We start from the raw sequence: 24,785 nt of genomic DNA on the forward strand, positions 1-24,785 counted from the left end.
GACTCTGGCTAGTGATTCTGGGATGGATCTAAGGATTTGAGGAGAGACTGGAGGTCCTGCTGGATATCTGGTACAGGGTCACTGTGGCAGGGTTTGTAGGTGGAGAAATCTGAGATCTGGTGAAGTCCTTCCATGAGGTAATCCTAGCAGTTCAAAACAACAGTGGTAGAGCCTTTGTCAGTAAGCAGGATTGTAAGGTCAGGATCAGTTTTTAGGTGGTGGATTGCAGTTCTTTCTGTGGATTTAAGGTTACCTTGCATGTTGAGGGATTTGGGGAATGATAGTGAAGCAAGATCTGAGGGTAAGAAATTCTGGAAAGTTAACAGGGTGTGGGGGGGGGGGTGATTTGGGGTCAGTGGATCATGTTTGAATGGGAGGGGTGAACTGAGTCAGGAAGAGGTTAACAATGGTCTTTGGTTGACTCTGAATGGTGTGTTGGTGGCAAAAAAGTGTTTCCACTGTAGGGAATGGGAGGAGGAGAGACGCTCTTTAACAAGTCCAGCGCAATTAAATTTGGGAGTGGGGCAAAAGACAAGGCCTTCGTAAAGAGCTAACACTTCTGTGGGATTAAGGTTATTGGAAGAAGGGTTCCTGACTATGTTTTGTTTGTCCTTCTGTTCTGGATTCTGTATGGTCATGGGAGTGGAGTAAATGTAGTAGGTCTGTGATGCAGGGTTTGTCAGCTATGGGGGGATGTGGGGGAGGTTTGCAGGCTGTTATGGAGGTGGTAGATAGTAGTAATCCAAGGCAAGCGTAGGAAGTGAACAGGTTAGAAAGATCTTTTGGAGATGGCATTCTGCATGTTGCTCTAGTTCCTGAAGGGCAAGAGATTCAATGTGTGAGATGGGATCCAGGAATTTAGGATTGCGCAACAGAAGAATTTTATGGCTGGAGAGGAAGTATTGCAAGGAGGTTTGGGCCTGATTTACATGGTTTGACAGACTATGTTGTTGAGGGTTGAGGACTGGTGGAATCTGAGCAGATGGAAGTCATTGTGGAAGGAGGGGCTGTAGCCAGAGATGGGTAATTTGATGCTAAGGCTGTTTGGGGGGATTCCATGAGCCAAGCAACAATGGAGGAGCACTACGTGGGATTGGGTTCTGGCCAGGAAGAAGGAAACTTTTCTGTATTGGCACAGGTGGAAGGAGCAAGGATCCATGTCATAGGATAAAAACGTGTAAAAAAATGTAAATAACATAGAAATAGATGCAAAAAAATTGGTAGAAATATGCCAAAATGCTTAGGAAAAACTACAAAAAGAACAAAGTGGATGAAGTATGGAGAAACGAGATGAAACTTTGTGGAGTAGGCCAAAAGTGAAAGGCAAAAACCAACTGAAATCGATGTGGAAAGACAATGAGACCAAAGGTAAAAATAAATAAAAAGATTATAATGTGGGGGGGGGGGGGGGGATATGTATGAAGAAGAGGGGCAGCAGATGTGACAAGATCAGGCGGGGTTACTCAGTGCAAACTGGAATAAGAGAGAAGTAAGAGAGGTGGGTGGGGAGTAGTTGGTAGGATGAGGTACAAGTTTGTGTGGCACAGGAAGGGTTAGAAGATAACATGCAAAAATATGCAAGAGTGATGCAGGAAGAGTGATCCATTTGAAGAGCTAGGATTAATGATACTGGTGGGAATAACTGTGGACATGAGATGCTGCATTAATAATCGGCACAATTTTATAGCTATGTGTTGTGTGCAGAAGAGACAGTTGATACAATATGGCAGAGTATGAAGTGCATTTTGGAAGGTGACATATAAAACACAGGAAAGAAGAGAAAGAAAAGGATGGAACACACACACATTCATGCCAATGCAACTCACACACATAACCATTGTCTCTGGCTCTGGAGGCCATACTGCAAGCAACAGCACATTATGGGAGAAGCAGTGTGGTTGGTGGAGCTATGGAGGAGGCTGGGGTGAAGAGGGTGAGGGATGGCAAGATAGGGTGTGGGGTAGTGAAGCGCTGCTTTTGGGTCATACTCTGTCTTACGTTCCGACTGTATGCAACTGCTTGACCCTTTCCCCACCTCATACCTGTGTGCTCCATATCTGGGGCAGGCATAGTATAGCATCACAAACCATCAAATCAGTGTATGAGTCCTGGTGGGTCTCAGTAAGAAACTGGCAATGATAGCTAAGCCTATGAAGTTCCACTGCCCAAGCTCTGTATACCCATTGCAGCCACTTTTGACAGTCCCAGCAATGACATGAGTGCATTTGCAATGATAATTAAAGGGCAGCTGACACATTTCATGAAAAGAGAGATGCTGGTTCCTGAAGAGGGGCTAGCCAAACAAAAGCTGATAAACACAAGGAGAAATCCATGAGAAAAATAAAGCTTCACAGATGTCGGAGTCGGCGACGACAAAAACTTGAAAATGATGCCAAAGTTTTGTGCATAATCATCATATGAGGAAAATAGTGGGGGTCGGATCAACGACAGTTCAACCTCGCACATCAATGAGGCAAGATGAATATGTTAAGCAAGTTTAGAAGGAAGTAAGTAGCAGTAGCTATTTGGAGATAAAGAGGCTTGCACAGGATAGAGTATCATGGAGAGCTTCATGAAACCAGTCCTCGGACTGAAGACCACAACAACAACATGTCCACAGTGATACGACTTCATTTTTGCTGGACTATTTTTGCAGTTTCTGGGGACCCATATTTAAGTAATCACTTTGCTGGCAATAATAATCAGAGATGTCAAATTATAGGTTACTCTTGTCAATACTGTCTTCTTCACATTTGCTTATTATTGCATAGTCTATCCTTCTGGTGGCTGAATCTGTTGTTATGGTGTCTGAAGTTATCACATTTGCAAGATAATATGAATTTAATATACGTGATAATCTTAAATTACTGATATTCTAAGAATTTGCATCAATATTTAAATCACACAGTATTGCGTGGTCACTGGGTCGAATGGGGTCAATTATCTTACCGAGGCTGTTGAAATATTTATTCCACTCTCTTATTTTTTTGAGTGGCAGACACACTCTACTGTATGTTTCATTGCGTTGTTGATGAAATCTTCATACTGTATCACGATGCAAACTAATTCAAGTGAGCGTGCTCTGCAATACTGCTCAAAAAACAACCATTTTTTCCTTCTCTTTAGTACCATATCTGATGCTGACTACAGCTACTACTTACTAGGAATAGCCATATAATTTAAAGTATCTTGTTTCATTCTGTATGAGGCCATTCTCTATATTTCCCAGAAAATGTGGATTCTATTTATCCATGAAAAATGCAGCATGTACAAAATATCTTCAAGTATTGTATGTTTAAATGCATCACATGGCATGTCCATTTCTGTACATTTTTCCAGTGTTTGTTACAGTAGGAAGACTTATTTTAATGGAATACAGAAGATGTTTAAGTCTTGTCATTGTAATTTTCTAAGTTAGAACTGCTGGAGTGTTTACATCCCCTTAAAAAAAATTATTATTTTCATCATTGTCCCAAGTCCTGGGCTAAATCACTACTGTTTCATCATATCACATGTTAAATTCTAAAGACATGTCAACTTTGTCTTTTGGAGATATGACTTGCTCAATATCTCATTGCACATTTCATTTTGTGTGAACTCTATCTGAAATCTTACAACAAAGAAATTTTTCACAGTCTGTTGATGATTAAACCATTAGTTGTTTGAAATCATTCCTCTAGTGTCTTTATATTAAGATATATTTCATTTTTAATTTTCCTGCATAGAATTTTAACAAATTTACTTCCCTTTTCTACTTTCTTAGTCTCACAGTACCAGTTATATAGGTCATGATGATGTGGTACACAAAAATGATCACACTTGGATTTCTGAATGGATGCAGCCTCCTTTTAAGAGAAAATACAAAATCTTTTGCATTGTTCTTTGCTACATCATCTGCCCTCCTCCAGGAAAACAGAAAAATTGTCACTGTTTAATCATGACACTTTTTGTGACTGACAGCTGTTGCGGCCTTGAAATTTGGGTCTTTTTTACCATGATATTAATCTCATGTATACACATACCTCATATTTCAAAAGCTATTCTTCATCCTTGGTTATCAGTGTAAATGTCAATTTTTCGTGTATTTGTTACAGGAAGAACACAGTTAACAGGTCTTTCGTTGATTATTTTTCTGCGGTGAAATACTCTCCAGGCCTGTCTTATTTGCACCACTGTCATAGCTTACAGTATTGATGAAAAATTGCCAGAACCAATAGTAATACACATCTGAGGACTTTCAGTTTCATCTGTCCCACATGTAGGGGTGACAGAATCTACTTACCACAGGAACTGCATATGATGTGTGTACATACAATCTTGAGAATAATGGAGCAGATGAGACACACTTAAACTACAAAATCTGTCACCTCCTCAACTCCCTGAGAGCACTTAGAACATTCAATGCATGTAACCAGTGGACAAGCCAGTTCAGCTGTTCCAGGATTCCCTTGCAGCATCTATGTGAGGAGATGAAATTCCGCTGGGTGTCAAGGGTCTTCAAAACTCAGGTCCAGAAAGAGGTGGGTCTAGTTGCCAAGGAGGACTCCACAGTATGTGCAGTGCCAAACTGTAGAGTCACCCAACAATGGGGGACAGCTTGCTGAGGCCAGTGAAGTAAACCACATGACTGCTATGTAGTTGCCTCCCCCCACAGTTTGCAATGGGAGTCCTTCAAAGTTGCATATGGGTTACTCATGCAGGAATTGCTTCTCTGGTGAAATCTTCACCAGTGTGCAGTGCTTTTGTTTTGTAGTTATTGGTATGTCACATTTTAGAAGGGTGTAATGATTTTTCAAATAAGAGGACAGTCCATAATTTCAATGGGGACTTGCACTCTACTTTCATTAACCCTCGAGCCAGTGCACCATTTTTCATAACATAAACAGGCATGCGGAATACTTTGTACACATGTAAAGAATAGCTGTCTTTGTGTTACCAACATAAGCATGTATGAGCAGAATTACAGTTTAGTCTTAGTTTGATTGAACAGTGATAAAATAAACTTACATTATATGACCTAAATCACTGTTTAATTAAACAATAATAAAATAAATGTTCTGATAAAATAAACTTACATTATATGACCTAAATCACTGTTTAATTAAACAATAATAAAATAAATGTTCATTATGTCACTCTGTTGCCATATACAAGTGTTATTCCACGTGAATGAACCACTTGAAGCATTAAACAGCACAGTTGCATCAGATCTCAGCCAACCACTTATTTGATTGCTAATTATCTCGTAGACAACTCTCTCATTGTGGGATTTTTCTGCTAGCTCAGAATTTGGGTCATTTACTTGCGCGGATGATAATTTTTTTCTCATTTAGCTCACTTGTTTATTTTATAGTACTGCTGCTCACTTGGGTGGATGACACCACAATTTATCACTGTGTTAGTAGAAGCAATAAAGAGGGAATAGGTATGGGCTTGCAATTCTAAATCAACTGTGGAACTGTTCAGGACAATGTTATTCATGGTTGATACCCTTATACATATGTGCATCTTCCGTGGGTCAACAGCACACAAAATGCCTAACAGCTAGAAAAATTTTTGCCTATTGTGCTGGAATTTGTATAGTGTAATAGGAAGGGAGACCCACCACTGTCATCATGCTAATGATCACAATCTAACCCTTTCCATTTTGTGTCATCAGATTTCTTTTATGGACTTTCATGTTAATTTATTTTTGTATTTTGTCTAGCTTGTTTTTTATCTCTCTTGCGAAAAATTTTAATTTGGTATTACTGTCTCTTAACTTAACCTAATTGCTACTGAGTATTCTGTCATTCACCTGTAACTACTGCACTGTTATCCACCATCATCTCCTTCAACAACCGGCTGAGTCCACTGGGGATCTTAAGAATTTAATATATTGATTTCACAGTCAGTGAAATACACACATTCAACAATATAAATAGTTTTGTATATATATAGATAAAATGTGTGATTTTTTAAAAGTTTCTCATGTTTGTTGATAAAATATATTTTAGGAAGTGCATGCATATTTCACAGCAATCATTCCTTAGAGCATTTGTTAATACAGTAATTATATTTGGCGTGGGATTCTTTTATAAGATAGCCTACAGAACATTTGGGAAAAATTTTTTGTTTTGTATTTGGGCATCATTAATCGTTCAGGTTTTAATGGCCTGCAGAAGACTGCTTTACTGAAGAGTTACATCATGCTGTTAAATTAACTTTATCTGTTTCTCTCGGCAGCGATCACTAGTAACTGCTACAAAAACTCGGAAAAAACAGCAAACTGAACTCATAAAAATGGCACTCCAAGCACAGGAAGATAAGAAACGTATTGAACGAGAAAATTTTCTTATAACCACCATTCCAATTACTGTTCAGGCTGCTTATGAACCCAGTCTTTACCATGCTGTTGGGGATGACCATGATGAAGGTAAGTATATTATGATGCTTTCATGCATCTTCAGACTCATAAACTTAAGTTGTATAATTTGTGTCTACTTCTATCATATAAAGTCTGTTGTGGATTATTATACTTTGGGCTTTCTTTTATGTATTGAGTAACAGAATTCACTGTAAAGAATGTACAGAATGTTATAAGGATGACTGAGACTGAAACATCATTTTGAAGCATAGAAGTCAACAAGAAGAATTTGAATAATACATTTTTTATGATTAAAATAAACAAAAACCTGTAGCTGGTGGATGTGACATATCAGAGACTTAACTAGCTTCTTTATTTCTATTTAGACTCTAACTGTCGCACACGAAACTACATCGTCAGCAAAGACATTTAAATTTAATAGTGAGGAAATATTGAAAATTAACATTTATCTGCTTCAAATGAGTGTGCTAGATGCAATGCCAAGAGATACTCACCATACTCCTCACCAGTGATACTAATAGACAGTGTCTCCTCTGCAGGAAGTACAGATTCTGTTCAGTCTGGTATTTAGGACTCCTGATGCCCCTAGGTAAAAAGTACCTCTGCTGCATCTCCCCCCCCCCCCCTCCCCCTCCAGACTTGAATTATAAATATTTATTAAAGTTTCCATTACAATGTAGTCCCAGGTTTTACCAGGTTCATTCCAAAAATATGGTTCAGCACTGAATGTGAAATGTTCCTCAACTACGATGGGCATTCCATTTTCACTTTCATTTGGTGAAAGTGTTTTTTTTTTTTTTCATTTTTGGGTTTATTGGGGCTAAAGGTTGCTTCCTGGTCTTCTACAATTTCAATTGGTGAGAGTATTTTTCTATAACTGAATTCTTTGAGCATTTTTATAAAAACATCAAGACGCTGAACTTTATTCAATGCTTTTTCTTCTGCCAGAGATCGATACTAAGCCCCACTCACTCACTGTCTGCCACTCATTTTCTTCAGTGATTATCAAAATTTTGCAAATCAGTACCCATTAACAACAAGGTAGGAAACATATTAGAAGGCACTTGCCATTTGATTTAACAAACTAAAATAAAATGTATTCAGTCATCCATGTGAAAATCGTACAAACTGCATCTGCTACTCTCTGCTCAATGTAAAAAAGTTAACAAAGATGCAGTGATAAGTTAATTCATCATTAGTTTCATAGAAAATAATTCTACTTATAAACCACGCGCAGAGAGGTACAAAAATGTGTTTTTTTGTTTATAAACAGGAAAAAAATGTGCATGAATATCTTTTGTTAAGAGTTTATTAACAAAGTTAATGAAACCACTCTGGTGTGGTCATATCTTAATGCCATATGAACCACACCGTTACAGATTTATCAATTGAAAAATGAATTCATAAGATTGCTCTCTCATAAGTTATAAAAAGAATGATTAACATCAGTGTATGAAACTATTTCTTATTTTTGCTAATAGTGTCAAGAGTAAACGACACTATGTAACACACTTCTGCATATGCTTCAACTGATATTCCCCAGTGAGTGGCAAATGTAAATTTTAGGAATTTGTTTGAAGCTGATGATTTTCATACAACTTCCCAAAAATATTGTCACTTCCTAAAACCTGTCACCCTGGGCTGTTACTCAGTTTGCCCCCCCCCCCTCCCCCCTCCAGTACAACTCTGATTCTATTGCTGCTCATCCACTTTGCAATGACTGATGTGTCAGTTGTAGGACTACAGGCCCTGTACAGAGGAGACAGAGACCAAGGAGAACAGCACTTCCAGTAGTTCTTTTAGCTTAAGCAACTCTCCATCCAGTCCAGTTAATTGTAGCTATATGGTCACTGATGTATTAGTGAAAGTCTCAAAAAGAAATTGGCCCCATAGATGAAAATATTAAAATCCTAATGATCCACTGCAGAAGCATTGGAAATGAAGTTTCAGTTCGCAAGGCAGCTCATATACTCATTACAAAGAGCTGCCTACAACTAGAAAAAGGAAGCATCAAGATTTTTGGTGAAATATCTGAGTGTATATTGAAAGGATGCACTAATGGAAAATATAGATGATGTATTTGTCTCTGTAGACAAGAGACTCAAATCCACCGTGTTAAAAATTGAAGGTACATCTGATATTGTTTGGGCAAGACTTCATGTCAGGTGTTGGCAAACTTGTAATTGAATCTTTCTGTTGACCACCAGACGTACCCCTAGATGTAACTGAAAACATTAGAGAAAACCTCAGTTCTATAGTGCAAATGTTCCTCAATCATATTGCCATCAATGTAGACAGTGTTAATTATCCAGAAATTGAGAAAATTACTTTTTTCTAAGTGATAAGCATGACAAGACACCTTGTGAAAAGTACTTACTGAAAACTGCCTAGATCAGATCAAGAGACCCAATGGTAACAAAGAGATCTGAGCTCATTGAAGACGTTCATGTTGAAAATGGTATCAGCAATCAAAAGACAGTTGTAGCAACAGCAATTACTAAACTACAAATGGTTGTACAGGCCATATATGCAGCAAAAATAATTACAGTTGTTGAGTGTAAAGTATACTCTGAGGTTATGAGATTAACACAGTATAGGAAATCATGGTGGACCACATCAAACCAGGCAGAAGACAAATGACAAAAAGAATACATTTCTAATTACAAGTGTAGCATTTGTGATTATATGGTAAACAGTAATTAGCTAAATGTCAACAGCACATTAATTTGTATACGTTTTTTGCTGAGATTCTTTGAAGAATGTAGTATAGCATGTCATTTAATCCTTAGTCTCTTTAAAATATTACCACTTCACTGTAAGTTTTATCAGTAGAAAGAATTTTATTCAATAATTGTGACTGAAGATATTTTCTTCTTCTATTTTTTATGACAGGAGGAGATGAAGAGCAAGCTGAGAACCAGCAGAGGAATGCAACCCATCACATCCATTCTGCACATTCACTATTTCCATCATGTCTTTGTTCAGCTGTCATTCAAATTATAAACCTTCTTGATGATGCAGCTGTTTCACCAGATGGTAATGCAGTGTATGAGGTTGCCTACCAGGTATGATTGGAATAGTCTCAGGGGTTGACATACTATGTATACTATTTATGAAATTCTTAATTATGCTCCAACATCTACCTCTGTATCCACATCTATAGTCTGTGAATGACCATGAAGTGTGTAATGTTTCTTCCCATTGTACTCATGGAGCTAACATGGGAGAAATTTGTACATATGCAGCTCTCTATAAAATGTTATTTACCAAATTTTATCTGTGTTCCTCTACATGACAGATACATAGGTGGCTGAAGAATATTTTTAGTTGCTACCTTGAAAACTGTTCTTGAAGTTTTCTTAGCAGGATCTCACAAGATGCCCAAGTTATTTTTTTTAAGCTTCAGCTATTAAGGGCTTCCAGTCTGTTTTTCTACACCCTCTCATGAATCAGACAATTGCTTTACCATTCATACCATCCTTCTTTGTGTACATTGTATGTTTGACATCCACTGTTAGTTCAACCAAGTACAGGTCCAACACATTTGAAAAGTATTTAATTATGTGCAGTACAGGTGTTTTGTATTCAATCTCTTTTGTAAACAGACTTTATTATCCCAATTTCCTACCTACATCTGAGCCTGTGTGGTGTTCCACATCATATCTCTACACACCATTTCTTTCAAATGTTTGTATGACATAACTTGGTGTAGTTGTTGTAGTCGTGATTCATTAATAAGGTTTTTGAAGGGTACCACACTTTTATGCTTCATAAAGTTTACAACTTAGCACTTCCCATATTAGGAACTAGTTGCCCATTATTACACTAGGTTGATTTTTGTTAAGTTGTAACTGGGTGGTAGCACAGTTTTTACCAGATAGAATTTCCTCATAGACATCTGCATCCTCTTCAAAAATATTCTGATGTTATGACTGATACTATCCTGTAATTCAACAATGTTTAACATGAACAGTGCACTCCATTGATATTACTTTTCAGTCCAGTAGAAAATATGGTTAGATATCCCATAGGCATGTGAGCTCATCAACAGCTTTCTGATGAGCGAACCTTCTGCATGTTCAGTATGGTCCTAGCAACCTTTAGTGATTGGGCAAGCACACAACATACAATAATTCTGTCTCAACTACATCTAAGGGTCAGATGTTTCCTGCTGCATTTTGGTCCAAATTATTAAGTGTTGATGTGGCTTAGCATACTAGTCAGTGAAATTTTATGGAATTAAGCACTTGTCCCCAAATATGTTAAATCAGAGTTATTAAGAAATTATATGGGGTGTAGTATCCCAAAGAATAGTGAGGTAGCCTAATGTGTTAGTTTATATTCTGTAGTATTACAGGCTATTTTGTAGGAAATGACATGTCTCACTCAAGATTTAAGTTGAAAGAATTTATAATTTGTAACTCAGAGAAAAAGACCAGACAGTCCACTGTGTGGTAAATGTGGGAAATTTTGTGCAGAGACAGAGTAATCCATGGATGCCATATGTCTGGGAAGGGTTCAGCGTTAAAAGATTGCTATACCTGCTGTGATGTGGAGACACTTGCTCCATGCTGGTTCCCTACCAGAGATGATCTCAGCCCACAGAATATCACTGCAAATAACAATGTATGACTGGCTTCTTCTCTGTGCAGAGATATCAAATGGTGATAATTTGGACCTTGGATGACAGTCTGTCACATAGAGAACATTGTCTGCTCTGGCAATTGTAATACTAACCTGGCGTTCTCCAAGATGTTAACGTGAAATGTTTTTATGATATTGAACAGTATATAAGTTAAACTGACATCTGAATATGTTGATTTGGTGGCAGTTGAAGATCACTTTTTTACAGCTCCACACATAACTTCCAGGTGAAGAAAACTGATTGGTTCCGGTCGACTACTGTACATGATGACAAGATTATTTAAGGAAATCATGAGTATTCAGAACACCAGGCAAAACAGTGTACACACTTGCACATATTACGTAAGTAAGTACATGTATCAATCAATCCACTGTGACACTGTATTTGATGCTATCTAAAGATTTTGCTAAGAAGTTGGGTTGGTTGCCCTTGACAATGGACATCAACAACACTGCAGTAAAAAAATTTTTTCTACTGCAGTACTATTTATTAGTAATCAGAAAATAGCAAAAGTATCTGATTTATGGTGAATTATCAATCAAATATAAAGAAGGGTGAAAATGATGCTTCATGAAACACAAATTACTGACAACAATGAAGTAGGAGAAGCTGACCAAGCAGCTTGCTGTCTATGAGCAGCCTTCCCTGCTTTGATTTCTTATCAGTAAATCTATGCTGCGAGACTTTGCTCCACAATGCCAGTGCTAGACAATCCAATGCTGCCACAGTCCAACCCACACATGCAGTGAACTGTTAAAATGCCAGACAAGTTTCGTTAGTCGTTTGAGTGGTGTATAGTGAGAGTAAATAGTATTAAATCCATTTTCTTTGTGTTGTCCGTGATAGTGACATTGTGAGTATGAGTGTCTATGGTTATCAGAAATAGAATTCTTAAGAGAATACTGTGTATATGCTCTTATGTGGCAGTAGAATGGCATTGGAAATACCAGGAGAGCCACGTGATTTCCTGTGGTTGATTTAATGAATTAGTTAAAAAAATGAGTTAAAAGATGATTTAAGCAAAAAAAGAAAAGGAAGTAGATGATAAGCAAATAGGTTGAGCAAAAAAATTGATGACTCCAAAACAAAATTTCCTGCTAACAAACAAAATCTAAAGACCAGTTTAGAAAGTTGGAAAAAGATTTGGATGCCCTTATCAGAAAATTGAGGCAAGAAAAGTTGGAACAAACAACAGAATTTTTGACTTACAAAAGTCATTAGGTTGGTATAAATAGGAAGACAAAGAGGAAAGTGAGAAACCATGTATTTAGTAAGGAACAAAGTACAAGAACAGTTTCTAGAATTTAATAACACATTCGTACAAATGAGTGAGAACAATGAACATCAATCCTGGAATGTGCATGACCAGGTAAAAGACTCACAAAAATGACTAGAGATTTTAGGGATTGGTGAGAAACTAGTTTGAAGGAAATTGGCAGACTGTGTAAAACATTCTTCTCTGACAGACATATTTCATGGGTTCAGTTTATTGCCAAATTGCAAACAATTTTAAAATAACTACCACATCTTTCTTCAGGGTTACCATTTACCATCTGTTGAAGTTTTACGTAAATCTTTTGCGGGAGAACCTTCATTACAGTTGTTTTGTTTGTTTACCAGTACAATAATACAGCCAAATGTGCAAGAAGTGGTGGCAGACAATTTATTTAAGCAAGCAAATATCAAAGTGGACAGTTTTAACCAGAATGCTATTATACCTGACTTCTCAGTGAATAATTCAGTATTAGTGAAAGATCATCCACAGAGTTTGGGATTAAAAAAGGAAACAAGCAAAGTTTTTCCAACTTATGTTGGCCCTCATAAAATAACTGGAATGCCACACACTAAGGCAGTGTTCCTCATGGATCCTGTGACTGGCAAGGAGAAATTGTGTGTAATGTAGAAATGATTAAGGAATTCATTGAAACCTCAGACAGACCATGGTCTTAAATGGTGTAGGCATTGTGACGTATGCAAGGCACCCATGTTAATTGATGCAGTACTTCTGTACTACTGTACCATCTGTAAATCACTGCACTTATTCTGTCCTATATTATTACTTAAAATACGTTAATGAACATACATGAAACACATATATACAGAATAACACCAAAACATGAATACATAGACACTCATGCTTTTCAAGGTAGTCATACATTTCTAAATAGACTTGGACTAGACATTTAAATGAATCAATTTATAGAGCAGACAGAAACAAGCAGAGCATCAAACAAAAAGTTCCGAACACTAATGAATCTCAGAATTTATAGTGCACGTAACATAATTTCAATAGAATGAGGTCCCGAGTTTGAGTCTTGGTCTGGCACACAATTTTAATCCATCAGGAAGTTTCATAATTTCAACACTTTACAATGTTTTCAAAGTTCCATTAGAATTTGTTAAAGATCAACATAACACTGGCATTGATATCAGTCCTACTGTTCACTTCCTTAATACTTCAATATTCCTATTCAGTCAACTATAATCACACTAACTCTGTACTACCACTATCCTGAACCATTTTATCAAATGTGGCATGTTACTACCCAGTGTTACCAACAAAACACCTTCATTCTTCCAATGATAACAATCTAAAGCCCATCTTCACTACACCAATAACAGTGACAAAAGATGAGAAGGCTCCTGTGCTTGCTGCTCCAAGAGGTTGGTCACATGACGGACTACTACATTCAAGTCTGTTTCTTTCTGTGCCCCACCTTATCGAAAATATACCTTACATTCCTTTATATACATTATGAAAATTCTTTAGACATATTCTTAAATCTACATTATTGTATCTTATCCCACAAATAACTGTCTGTATGTTATCCTTTTAATTTATCACTTTACTGTTGTGCAGAATGTCTTTATTCCAGTCATTGTAGTGGCATATGATAATGATCATATTGTGTTTTAGGGTTCCATCAATCCCAAACGTGTCCTTATATTTTCTTCAGCTTGATTGTAGGCAGTTTTCGCTATTTTAGTTCTTTTAATGTAACACATTCAGTTGCCAGACCAGCTTATTGTTCACCTCCTTTGTCACCCGTCACATTAGGCATGGACCTTCCCCAGTGCATGTTCTGTCTGTGGACAAGCCAGTCATTGACTACTTCTCTCTCACTACAGCTCCATCCAACCATCCTGATTCACCTAACTTGGCCATACACAACAACAGACTGGCTGTCCACTGCTTGGCTCTCTACAGTGCTCAACAGATTGGCCAGTCCACTCGTTTTGTCACAGGCATATATTTTCTTTGCATGGCATTGATGTGGTATTTTTTTTAGACATAAGTTTTTTAAAGTCCAGAAATGCTAGACAACCTGATTTCCTCTATCCATAGCACTGGGTATATCAGGTGTGAAAAGAACAAGAAGGATTTTGCATGTCTGGTATTTTCAGAACCCAAGCTGGTTTCCATGGAAAGGAGAACTTCCCACTGCTCAAAGATTTTTCAGTTAATTATAATCAAGTTCAGAGCTAATTCACTCTCAAATTCTGTATAGAACTTGAGAGAGTGTCTGTTGAGCCTTAGGGACTTATTTCAAGATTAGCTAATTAAGCTGTATTCTAACACCGCTAGTATCAATGAACATGTGTTTCATGTGGCAGTAATATGGCTATGGAATTCTGGTGACATTGTTTGATTTTCCTTTGTGAAAGCACAATTGACAACAGAATACAACATTTTGCCATTTGTTTTTAAAGCCTCCCTTCCAGCTCCTGTCTCATCTACAAGTGTCTGGACAATGACAGATGTAACCAGAATTTCTTGGTGTTTTTAGGCAGCTCCAATGGTAATATTTTTAAAGGCTTCACTTTGGTGAATGTGTCTCAAATTATGTCTACCTATCTGCAGGTATATGTTTTGTTTTGTACTTGTTACGCAGTAGGTACAATATCTTATGAAGCTTCCTGAGATTATCTGTTGCTGAGAAAATGGTGTTTTGGGGAAGAATACGTATGAAAAATGACTCTATCTTTGAGGAGCAGACATACAAACAGATCAGGGGCATGGCCATGGAAACCAGGCTGTTTGCTTCCTGTGCCAAATGTTTCGTGGGTCACTTAGAGGGAGCCTTCCTAGGATCCATTAGCCTTCAGCTTTGTATTTGTTTCAGAAACATTGATGACTTCTCTGCCGAATGGACTCATGGCGAGGCTGAATTGTTAAAATTCTTGGAATCTCGAAATACATTCTCCTAGTTAAATTTCACATTGTCCTATCTGAATTATTGTCCTAGTCTGAATACCATGCCACTTTAATTGATATTGACCTCACTCTCAGTGAGGATCAACCTGACACCTGTGTTCTCAATAAATCTACTGAAAAACAACAGTACTTATATTTTGATAGTTGCCAACCTTTCTACACTAAATGTTCCCTCCCATACAGCTTGGCATTTGAGACAAATAAATTTGTTCAGATGTAGACACTTTACAGCAATACACCACAGTTGTCACCTCAGCCTTCACTGGACATAATTACTCCATTCCTGTTACTACTGACCCATCTAAAAAACAATATAGTACACATCTTTTTACTCATTATTATCCTGATATCGAACGTATTAATCAACTACTTTGAAAACACTCTGACTTTTTAAAATTGTGCCCTGAAATGAGGCCACTTCTGTCCGACATTTTTACCACCACACCTAGAATAGCTTTTAGTCAGCCTCCCAATCTCTGCAATATCCTTGTCAAACCCTATGCTCCCTCTGCAGCCACTTCCCTATCCTGAGGCTACTATCCCAGTGACTATACCCACTGTAAGATCTGCAGGAAGCACCCTCTGACTACCATGTATACCAGCCTTGTAACTGGCAACACATATACTATCAAAGTGAGTACCATCTGTGAAACAACACATGTCCATGAACCAGATGTTATGTAAATACTATTTGGCTTGATAGATTGGCAAGACTACCACCAAGTTATCAGTTAGAATGAATGGGCGTAGGCAAAGGGTGTATACTGCGAACTTACAATTTCCTGCTGCAGAGCATCCTCTACAACATGACAGACATAACCTCAGCGCCTGTTTCATCACACATGCCATCTCGATTCTTCCTCCAGACACCAGTTTCTCAAAGCTCCAGAGGTCAGAATGAGTGTTAAAATATGTCCTTGGTTCTTACCACTTACGTGGCCTCAAATTACAAGGCTAAGTCAATTATTATCCCCAATTTAGTTATATTTTTGTTTATTTTGGTAGTACTGTCATTGTATGTTGATGATGCATCCTTTGTTTATTTGTTGTTATATATTTGCAATTTTCAAGCTGCTAGGTTAGTTTCATTATTGCTGCCATACTGTTAATCATGGCTGCTCCACTGTCTATTTGCACCAAAGAAGAGCAACGTTCAGTGATCCGTTTTTTGTGGTCGGTAGGCATATCAAGAGCCAAAATTCATCAAAGACTTTCAGTACAGTAGGGGAACAGTGTTTTGCCACAACGGAGTGTCTACGAATGGATTGAAAAATTCCGAAATGGTCACACAAGTGTTACATACAATGAAGGAGCCGGACAACTGTTTACCGCCACAAATGAAGAAACCATTGAGCATTCACGTGAAATGATTCTCTTAGATAGATGATTAACTATTGATGGCACTTTGTCTGCAAATTAGTCATGGTTCTGCCTAAAAAAAATCATCCACAACAGACTTGGGTTTCAAAAAGTTTGTGCAAGATGGGTCCCAAAATAACTCACACAGTTGCATAAACAAATCCTCTGGGACATCTGCAAAAAACATTTGGATCGTTATGGTAACAAAGGGGACAAGTTCTTAGACAGGATCATTACAGGTGACAAAACATGGATCCATCATTATGAGCCAGAGAGTAAACAGCAGAGTTTGGAATGGAAACATCCAAATTTGCCGTGCAAGAAGAAGTTCAAGGCCCAGCCGTCCGCTGGAAAACTGATTCTTACGGTTTTTGGGGACGCACAAGGTCCAGTACTGGAACATTATGGGGAAAGGGGCACAACAATAAACAGTGTACGTTACAGTGAGATGGTTACTGCCAGGCTAAAGCCTATAATTCAAAGCAAATGCCGAGGATTGCTGTCGAAAGTTGTTATGTTGTTGCACGACAATGCCCGTCCACATACTGCTGCCCACACTGCTGAAACACTCCAGAAACTCAATTTTGAAGTACTGGATCATGCTCGATATAGTTCCAATCTTGCCCCTTCTGACTATCACTTGTCTGGTCCACTCAAACAGGCATTAAGGGGTCATTGATTTATCTCGGGCGAAGCAGTGAAAGAAGTGGTGCATTCCTGGCTCACAGCTCAACCGAGAACCTTCTTTTATGAGGGTATCAGGAAACTTGTACAACAATGGGCCAAGTGTGTTGAAACACAAGGAGACTATGTCAAAAATGATGTTCCCGTAAGTTTCCTATTTGATTACAATAAAATTTTATAACTACTTTGGGGATGATAATTAACTTACCCTTGCACATTAATTTCTTTAGTCTCTGTATTTCTTTCTTCACTCTAAATTTTCAATCTCTCATCCTGTCCAGTAAGTCTCCCCTGAGCTGGGCTCTGGGTGACTTTTCTGAACTCTTCCCATTTCCTGAACTTCACCAGTCCCCCCCCCCCCCCCCCCTCCTCCACCTCCTTCTCCTACAACACTTCTTGGAGTACAAAGTGCCAGTGGCTCTGTAAGCTTGCAAATTTCTATACCTTTATAAGTGTGTTCTCCTGCTGCTACTAGGTGAGTAGACTTTTTATCTATTCAAATACATTAAATCCCTATGGTACGTATTTCTGATGTCTGGTGGCACTACATTTAGGATGCTAGATGCTTACACCACTGCCCTTAGGTTTACAAGAGATGACATGACATGGACGATCAGAGCACTTCCCTGCTGCAGCTCGCTAGCACTCTTCTTCTGCGTGTGAGATGTTCCACTATCAGGGAAGATGTTAGGAAGTGCAGGAGTTTATTCAGTTCCTTCCATTTTGTTATATAAATATCCAGTTCTTCTAAAAGTCTAACAATTTACTATTTTTAAATTTATGTAAAATTTTTAGTTTTAGTTCAGTGCTACAAATATTGTATTCCTCCTTTTGCAATTGTAAGCCTAATGCTGTTTTATTAGTGGAGTAGATGTGCTCTCTAAAACTCAAGTCATAGGCTCTACTTGTCTGGTTGATATAGCTGTCTGTACATTTCGTTTATTTCTTTTTTATATATATATTATATTTTAATTTCATTATGTATGGTGTTCACTTTGTAAGTGTGGGTCATATTCATTTGCAGAGGTCTATATTTCTTTCTGCATTCCTGCTTGGTATAGTGAAGTTGTTTTATTCTACACTCCTGGAAACGGAAAAAAGAACACATTGACACCGGTGTGTCAGACCCACCATACTTGCTCCGGACACTGCGAGAGGGCTGTACAAGCAATGATCACACGCACGGCACAGCGGACACACCAGGAACCGCGGTGTTGGCCGTCGAATGGCGCTAGCTGCGCAGCATTTGTGCACCGCCGCCGTCAGTGTCAGCCAGTTTGCCGTGGCATACGGAGCTCCATCGCAGTCTTTAACACTGGTAGCATGCCGCGACAGCGTGGACGTGAACCGTATGTGCAGTTGATGGACTTTGAGCGAGGGCGTATAGTGGGCATGCGGGAGGCCGGGTGGACGTACCGCCGAATTGCTCAACACGTGGGGCGTGAGGTCTCCACAGTACATCGATGTTGTTGCCAGTGGTCGGCGGAAGGTGCACGTGCCCGTCGACCTGGGACCGGGCCGCAGCGACGCACCGATGCACGCCAAGACCGTAGGATCCTACGCAGTGCCGTAGGGGACTGCACCGCCACTTCCCAGCAAATTAGGGACACTGTTGCTCCTGGGGTATCGGCGAGGACCATTCGCAACCGTCTCCATGAAGCTGGGCTACGGTCCCGCACACCGTTAGGCCGTCTTCCGCTCACGCCCCAACATCGTGCAGCCCGCCTCCAGTGGTGTCGCGACAGGCGTGAATGGAGGGACGAATGGAGACGTGTCGTCTTCAGCGATGAGAGTCGCTTCTGCCTTGGTGCCAATGATGGTCGTATGCGTGTTTGGCGCCGTGCAGGTGAGCGCCACAATCAGGACTGCATACGACCGAGGCACACAGGGCCAACACCCGGCATCATGGTGTGGGGAGCGATCTCCTACACTGGCCGTACGCCACTGGTGGTCGTCGAGGGGACACTGAATAGTGCACGGTACATCCAAACCGTCATCGAACCCATCGTTCTACCATTCCTAGACCGGCAAGGGAACTTGCTGTTCCAACAGGACAATGCACGTCCGCATGTATCCCGTGCCACCCAACGTGCTCTAGAAAGTGTAAGTCAACTACCCTGGCCAGCAAGATCTCCGGATCTGTCCCCCATTGAGCATGTTTGGGACTGGATGAAGCGTCGTCTCATGCGGTCTGCACGTCCAGCACGAACGCTGGTCCAACTGAGGCGCCAGGTGGAAATGGCATGGCAAGCCGTTCCACAGGACTACATCCAGCATCTCTACGATTGTCTCCATGGGAGAATAGCAGCCTGCATTGCTGCAAAAGGTGGATATACACTGTACTAGTGCCGACATTGTGCATGCTCTGTTGCCTGTGTCTATGTGCCTGTGTTTCTGTCAGTGTGATCATGTGATGTATCTGACCCCAGGAAAGTGTCAATAAAGTTTCCCTTTCCTGGGAAAATGAATTCACGGTGTTCTTATTTCAATTTCCAGGAGTGTATATGTAATGGAGTAAAAGTACACTTGTTTCTGATGTAGAGGATGACGGGAATGATAATAAGAATGGACAACAATAATCATGTCAGTACCTGTCAGTTGAAATGCATGTCTGTCATTTTTGTTATAAATTGCCAAATCTAAAAAAAAATATCTTTCTGTTTACTTCATGCTCTGCTGTGAATTTGACACGTTCCACACTCAGGAAGGGTCCCCTCCTTTTTGGGTCTATGGAATGAATAATTAATCTAATCTACTCTAATCTGATCTTTACATGCATGCTGCTCAGTTTTTTGGCCAAGTTCTCTATTTGTGTTTTGTCCACTGAGTCATTGAGTAGTTTTTGAAAATTACTATGTTGGTAACTATTTCTGGATTTGCGTTGAAAAAAGCTTAGCTGTCTGCTTAATAAAGATATCTGCAATGGTTCACACTAAGCTGTTTCCCATAGCAAGCCAACTGCTTTCCCTGTAACATTTATTATTGAACATAAAATTGTTATATGACAGAACAAACTGTAATATTTATATCAGTTCTACTACTTCAGCTTAGTCTAGATGTTTGTTAGGTACCAGATTTATTTTAATAAATTCTAAGACTTTGTCAAAAGGTGTATTTGTATATTACTTCTCGTTATCTGTTAAAGCAAAAGTAGCACCATTTGGTATATCAGTATCTTTTATTTTATGGGATAAAGTCACACTGTTTTTAGTATTATAAGATTCTTTATAAATAAAATTCACTTTCAATATTTCATTGAGCTCTCTATTAATTTGGTGTGTAGGACAGTCTATATTGCTCTCTACCGACCTTCTTTATTTAGTGTAATTTGTGCTCTCAAAACAGGCACCTCTTATCTTTACTTGAAGATAGAAAATTTAGATTATCTATCTTATCATTTACTTCTTTCTGAAATCTCTGTGTCAGGTTCATTTTAACATCTTTATTGCTATTCTTCCTAAATAATTTTTCAGTCATTTGAATTTAATGGCTTCATGAATCAATGCAGCTGTAATCCCCTTCTCCCCCACAATAACAAGAACTTTCTCATTATGTATCTAATTTTTTAATTTTTGAATAATATTATCATTGTTGACTTCTTTGTGTGAAAAGTTCTATGGGAATTCTAGGGAATTTTTACTTTTGAGAACATAATTAACTGTTAACTTCACTTTTCTACTTCACCAGGCATTTGAACCTCACCTGTCATATTTTTGATTGTAGCTCTGTCCACATCCAGTTAACATAAGTTCCAAAATGTAACACTGTACGTCAACATGCTGTACACAATAACATTATTTAATTAACAGGTCAAGCACATCTAATCTCCCCCAGGAAGTCAACAGCAAATGACTTCAAAATACAGGTCAAAGATATTAATCACACACTTACCATGATAATCAGTCCAAACTATGAAACATATATTTAAGGCATTGTGTGAGTATTTTAGAGTTGGAGAGAACTGAAGCAAGCCTGATACAGAAGACAGAGGCTTAGTGTTTGGTATTCTGTTAGCAGGTGATTGATGGTTTATTTCCTTAGTTCTGAATCAATATTTAACATTTAATTCATATCAAAACATTACTATACTGCTGTTCCCCCTAGCCATATAGGCAGTCACACTTCAGACGATCCATAGTGAGACTTGCTCAACAGAAGCAAAATGTCCATAATTCAGTCATGTAATAAACAAAAATCAAACACAGATGCTGTATGTGGTAGATAAACAAGTGACACGTCCATATAACTCATAATAACTGTTGTTTTAAGTGTAATATTTTAAGTGCTTATTAACTACAGATTCTTGTTTACAGGTTATTTGGAATTGCTTGGTGGAAGACAGTGCTTTGTTTTTGCGATATGTTCTTGAGCGCCTTACAAGAGATAAACAGGATCTCATGTTCAAGATACTAAGGCATTTGATACGATTTGTACCACGTTTACCTCAGCAAGCAGCCTTTGCTTTGTACAACTACATAATTGGTTATGTGATGTTCTACGTGAGGTCACCACATGAGGAAGGACCACACCTTATTGGCACAGCTCTTTCTATTCTTTGGATGGTAAAAAATAAATCTTTCGCATTGTGGAATCATACATTCCATCTTATTTTGATGTAAACAATGTAAGCCATATTGTGTTAACATTACAATCAGACTGTGTTGTATAATGGTTTTGACAGTTATTGTATGTTCCATGTGAAACTTTCTTCTCTTGTAACATTAAATTTAATTAGACTAAAATTTATTTTAAAGCAAACTATCTTGCAAAGTATATCACCAATCTTCTGAATGCTTGCACTTCTTTAGTATTGGACTGAAGCTAAGTCTTCAGTATGTTGATTTAGCTTGCATAATGTGCAGGAAGCAGCATGTAGCACAAAGCAAGTGAACTGGGTTGAAATGAATTTTCAGAACAAGCAAGAAACACAAAAGTGCAAGGATGACAAAAAAAGAAAGAGCAAGTGCACAAAGTCACTGGAGATTTTCTGTGTGGAAAAGGTGCTAAACATGCCACAAACAGATTCTCTCATTCTGTTTCACTCCTTTGCTGTTTCATTTCTTTGTGGTAATACTTATATAGGAGACAGGTTTGTTGTTGTGGCTTCAGCCTAGCAACAGTTGGATATATTGTTTCAACAGCTTCTCATTACAGGGCTAGTAGGAATATTCAACTTCTATGTGGAATTCAGAATCCTTGCCAGCTCAGCTTAGTTGGAACATCAAACTGGTTTATTTAATTAGGGACAGATAAATGTGCAAGTCCATTAAACAGGAAAGTAGAATGTTATTGTCTGCTTAAAAATAATACTTTTCTTCAAGAACTTATTTACTTGTGTACAATTTCAAAGGCAGAGGTACGATCAGTGTGTGGCCTTATAGTTGGCTTTCCAGTGCTACCCTACTCTGTGCAGGCACCTCCAGGCAGCCCTCAGCTTGCCCTTGCGAAGGTGCAGTTAGTATACGCTACTAACCAGGCGGCCCTATTACACACATTCTGTGTGTGTGCAAGCCACTCTGCCACCCTGCCTGCATCTGTTTAGCCAGTGCATTACGATCCTGTAGGCTGTGGTCCAGCTGCCTGACAGCATGCGCATCAGCTGCTTGCCCACTCTTGCCCACCAGTGCTTGTGGGTGCCCAGATGCCTGTTGGAGGGCTCTCAAGCTGGAACAGTCTCCTACAGAGCATGAACCGGTTGATAACAAGATATGATAATCAGCAACCAGAATCAGTCTACATGGTGCAAATTTATGTTAAATACACAAATTAGAGCTTCCAGTGTCACTGACATACCACATGGTCCTTCACTGATGGGTTAGCCTCTTGGCGCTTGGCAGTCATAGGCTGAGCAGTGGTGCCTGAAATCTACGTTCACTCAACATCATTGGCCATTCACGCAGTTAATCTTTCAAAGAAGGAAAGAAGATTATGATATAATATTCCAGTGATTTTGAAGCCATCAGAGACTGATTGCAAGCTCAGAAAGGGAAAGGATAGGGAGGAAATTGGAGATGCTGTTTTCCAAGGAATCTTCCCAGAATTTGTATTGTGTGACTGAAGAAAATCACAGAAAACCTAAACCTGGGTTTTACTACACATACAGTTGCTGAACTTTAAACCAAAACATTTTACTGTTCTGAATATATTTTTTTTTTTTTTTTTTTTTTGTAATTAATGAGCTAACATTGTGATTTTTATTTTCTCTGTTACAGGTAGTGCACAGTGTGCATGGGATTATGTTCAAAGATTTGAAGCAAATTCTTAGGAAAGAGCAATGTGATGCATCAATTCTTCTTACAGCAAATGTACCATCAGCAAAGAAAATAGTTGTGCACGGACCACAAGGTAAGAGTGACTTTCATGGTATCAAAGAAATTAAATGATTATTTTGTTATATTAATGAAACATTCTACATTAGTAATGGATTCCACAAATTTATTAAAGTAAAAATGTTGAATATTACAGTGTATGTAACAATAAGATGAAATTATAGTAGTTCTCAAAAAGATGGAACAAAATTCCTTATTCAGTAGATGAAAGCAACGAATGGAGACAGAAAATTTCTCAAAGCTGGTAAAGTTTTCTGATCAGTCACCAACATCATTAATGTTTCCTGGTGTGGTGACAGTGAACCTGGAGTTAATAATTCAAATTTTCATAGTGAAAGAAGTTTTGTGTCATCATTATTTCGTTGTTAAGTTAACAGGAGGTGGTAGTGTTAATGTCATGATGCCCAGATGTGTGTAATGTCCTGAACGATCTTTCAAGGAATGAGGGAATATTACACTTGAAAAGTAAAACTATCAAAGATCACAAAAAATGAAAGCCTTTTGAGAATGAATTTTCAATCTGCTGTGGAATGTGCTCTGATATGAAACTTGGTAGATTAAATCTGTGTGCCAGACTGGGACTGAAACCTAGGGCTTTTACCTTTTGTGGGCAAGTGTTCTACCAACTGACCTACCTGAGCATGACTCACAAATCATATTCAAAGCTTTGCTTCTGTTTTTACCTCATCTTCTACCTTCCAAACTTCACAGAAGTTCTCCTGTAGAACTTGCAGAATTAAAACTCCTGGAAGAAAGGATACTGCGAAGACATGCTTAGCCACAGACTGAGGTACTGTTTCCAGAATGAATTTTCACTCTGTAGCAGAGTTTTCACTGATATGAAACTTCTGGCAGATTAAAACTGTGTATTTCACTGGGTTTCAAATCTGGAATCTTTGCCTTTTATGGGCAACAACCTTCAAAACTTCACACATTTTTTTCTGTTAAAACTGCAGGACTGGGATGAAAGGATATTAAAGGACTTGACTTAGTCAGAATATGTGGAATTGTTTCCCAGAACGAATTTTCACTCTGCAGCAGACTTTGCACTGCAGTGGAACTTTCTCACAGATCAAATGAGCTGCTGGCAGAAGTAAAGCTGTGTAGAATGGTTGTGAGTCTTGTTCAGGTATCTCAGTTAATAGAGCACTTACAAAAGGCGGACAATCTGTGTTCGAGTTCTGT

The 24,785-nt window shown here is 38.6% G+C and overlaps 1 protein-coding gene across 1 annotated transcript in view; it reads left to right on the plus strand.

The window, feature by feature from the left end:
• The window catches only part of LOC126092046 (protein unc-80 homolog), a 1,190,994-nt gene that overhangs the window by 826,078 nt on the left and 340,131 nt on the right, over positions 1-24,785 (plus strand). Inside the window, exons 41-44 of the mRNA XM_049907452.1 lie at positions 6,226-6,415; positions 9,260-9,432; positions 21,585-21,833; positions 23,484-23,616. Coding sequence (XP_049763409.1) covers positions 6,226-6,415; positions 9,260-9,432; positions 21,585-21,833; positions 23,484-23,616 — 745 coding nt within the window. The remainder of the gene's footprint in view (positions 1-6,225; positions 6,416-9,259; positions 9,433-21,584; positions 21,834-23,483; positions 23,617-24,785) is intronic.

The sequence above is a fragment of the Schistocerca cancellata genome, chromosome 7 (genome assembly GCF_023864275.1).
Source record: "Schistocerca cancellata isolate TAMUIC-IGC-003103 chromosome 7, iqSchCanc2.1, whole genome shotgun sequence".
NCBI classification, from domain to species: domain Eukaryota; kingdom Metazoa; phylum Arthropoda; class Insecta; order Orthoptera; family Acrididae; genus Schistocerca; species Schistocerca cancellata.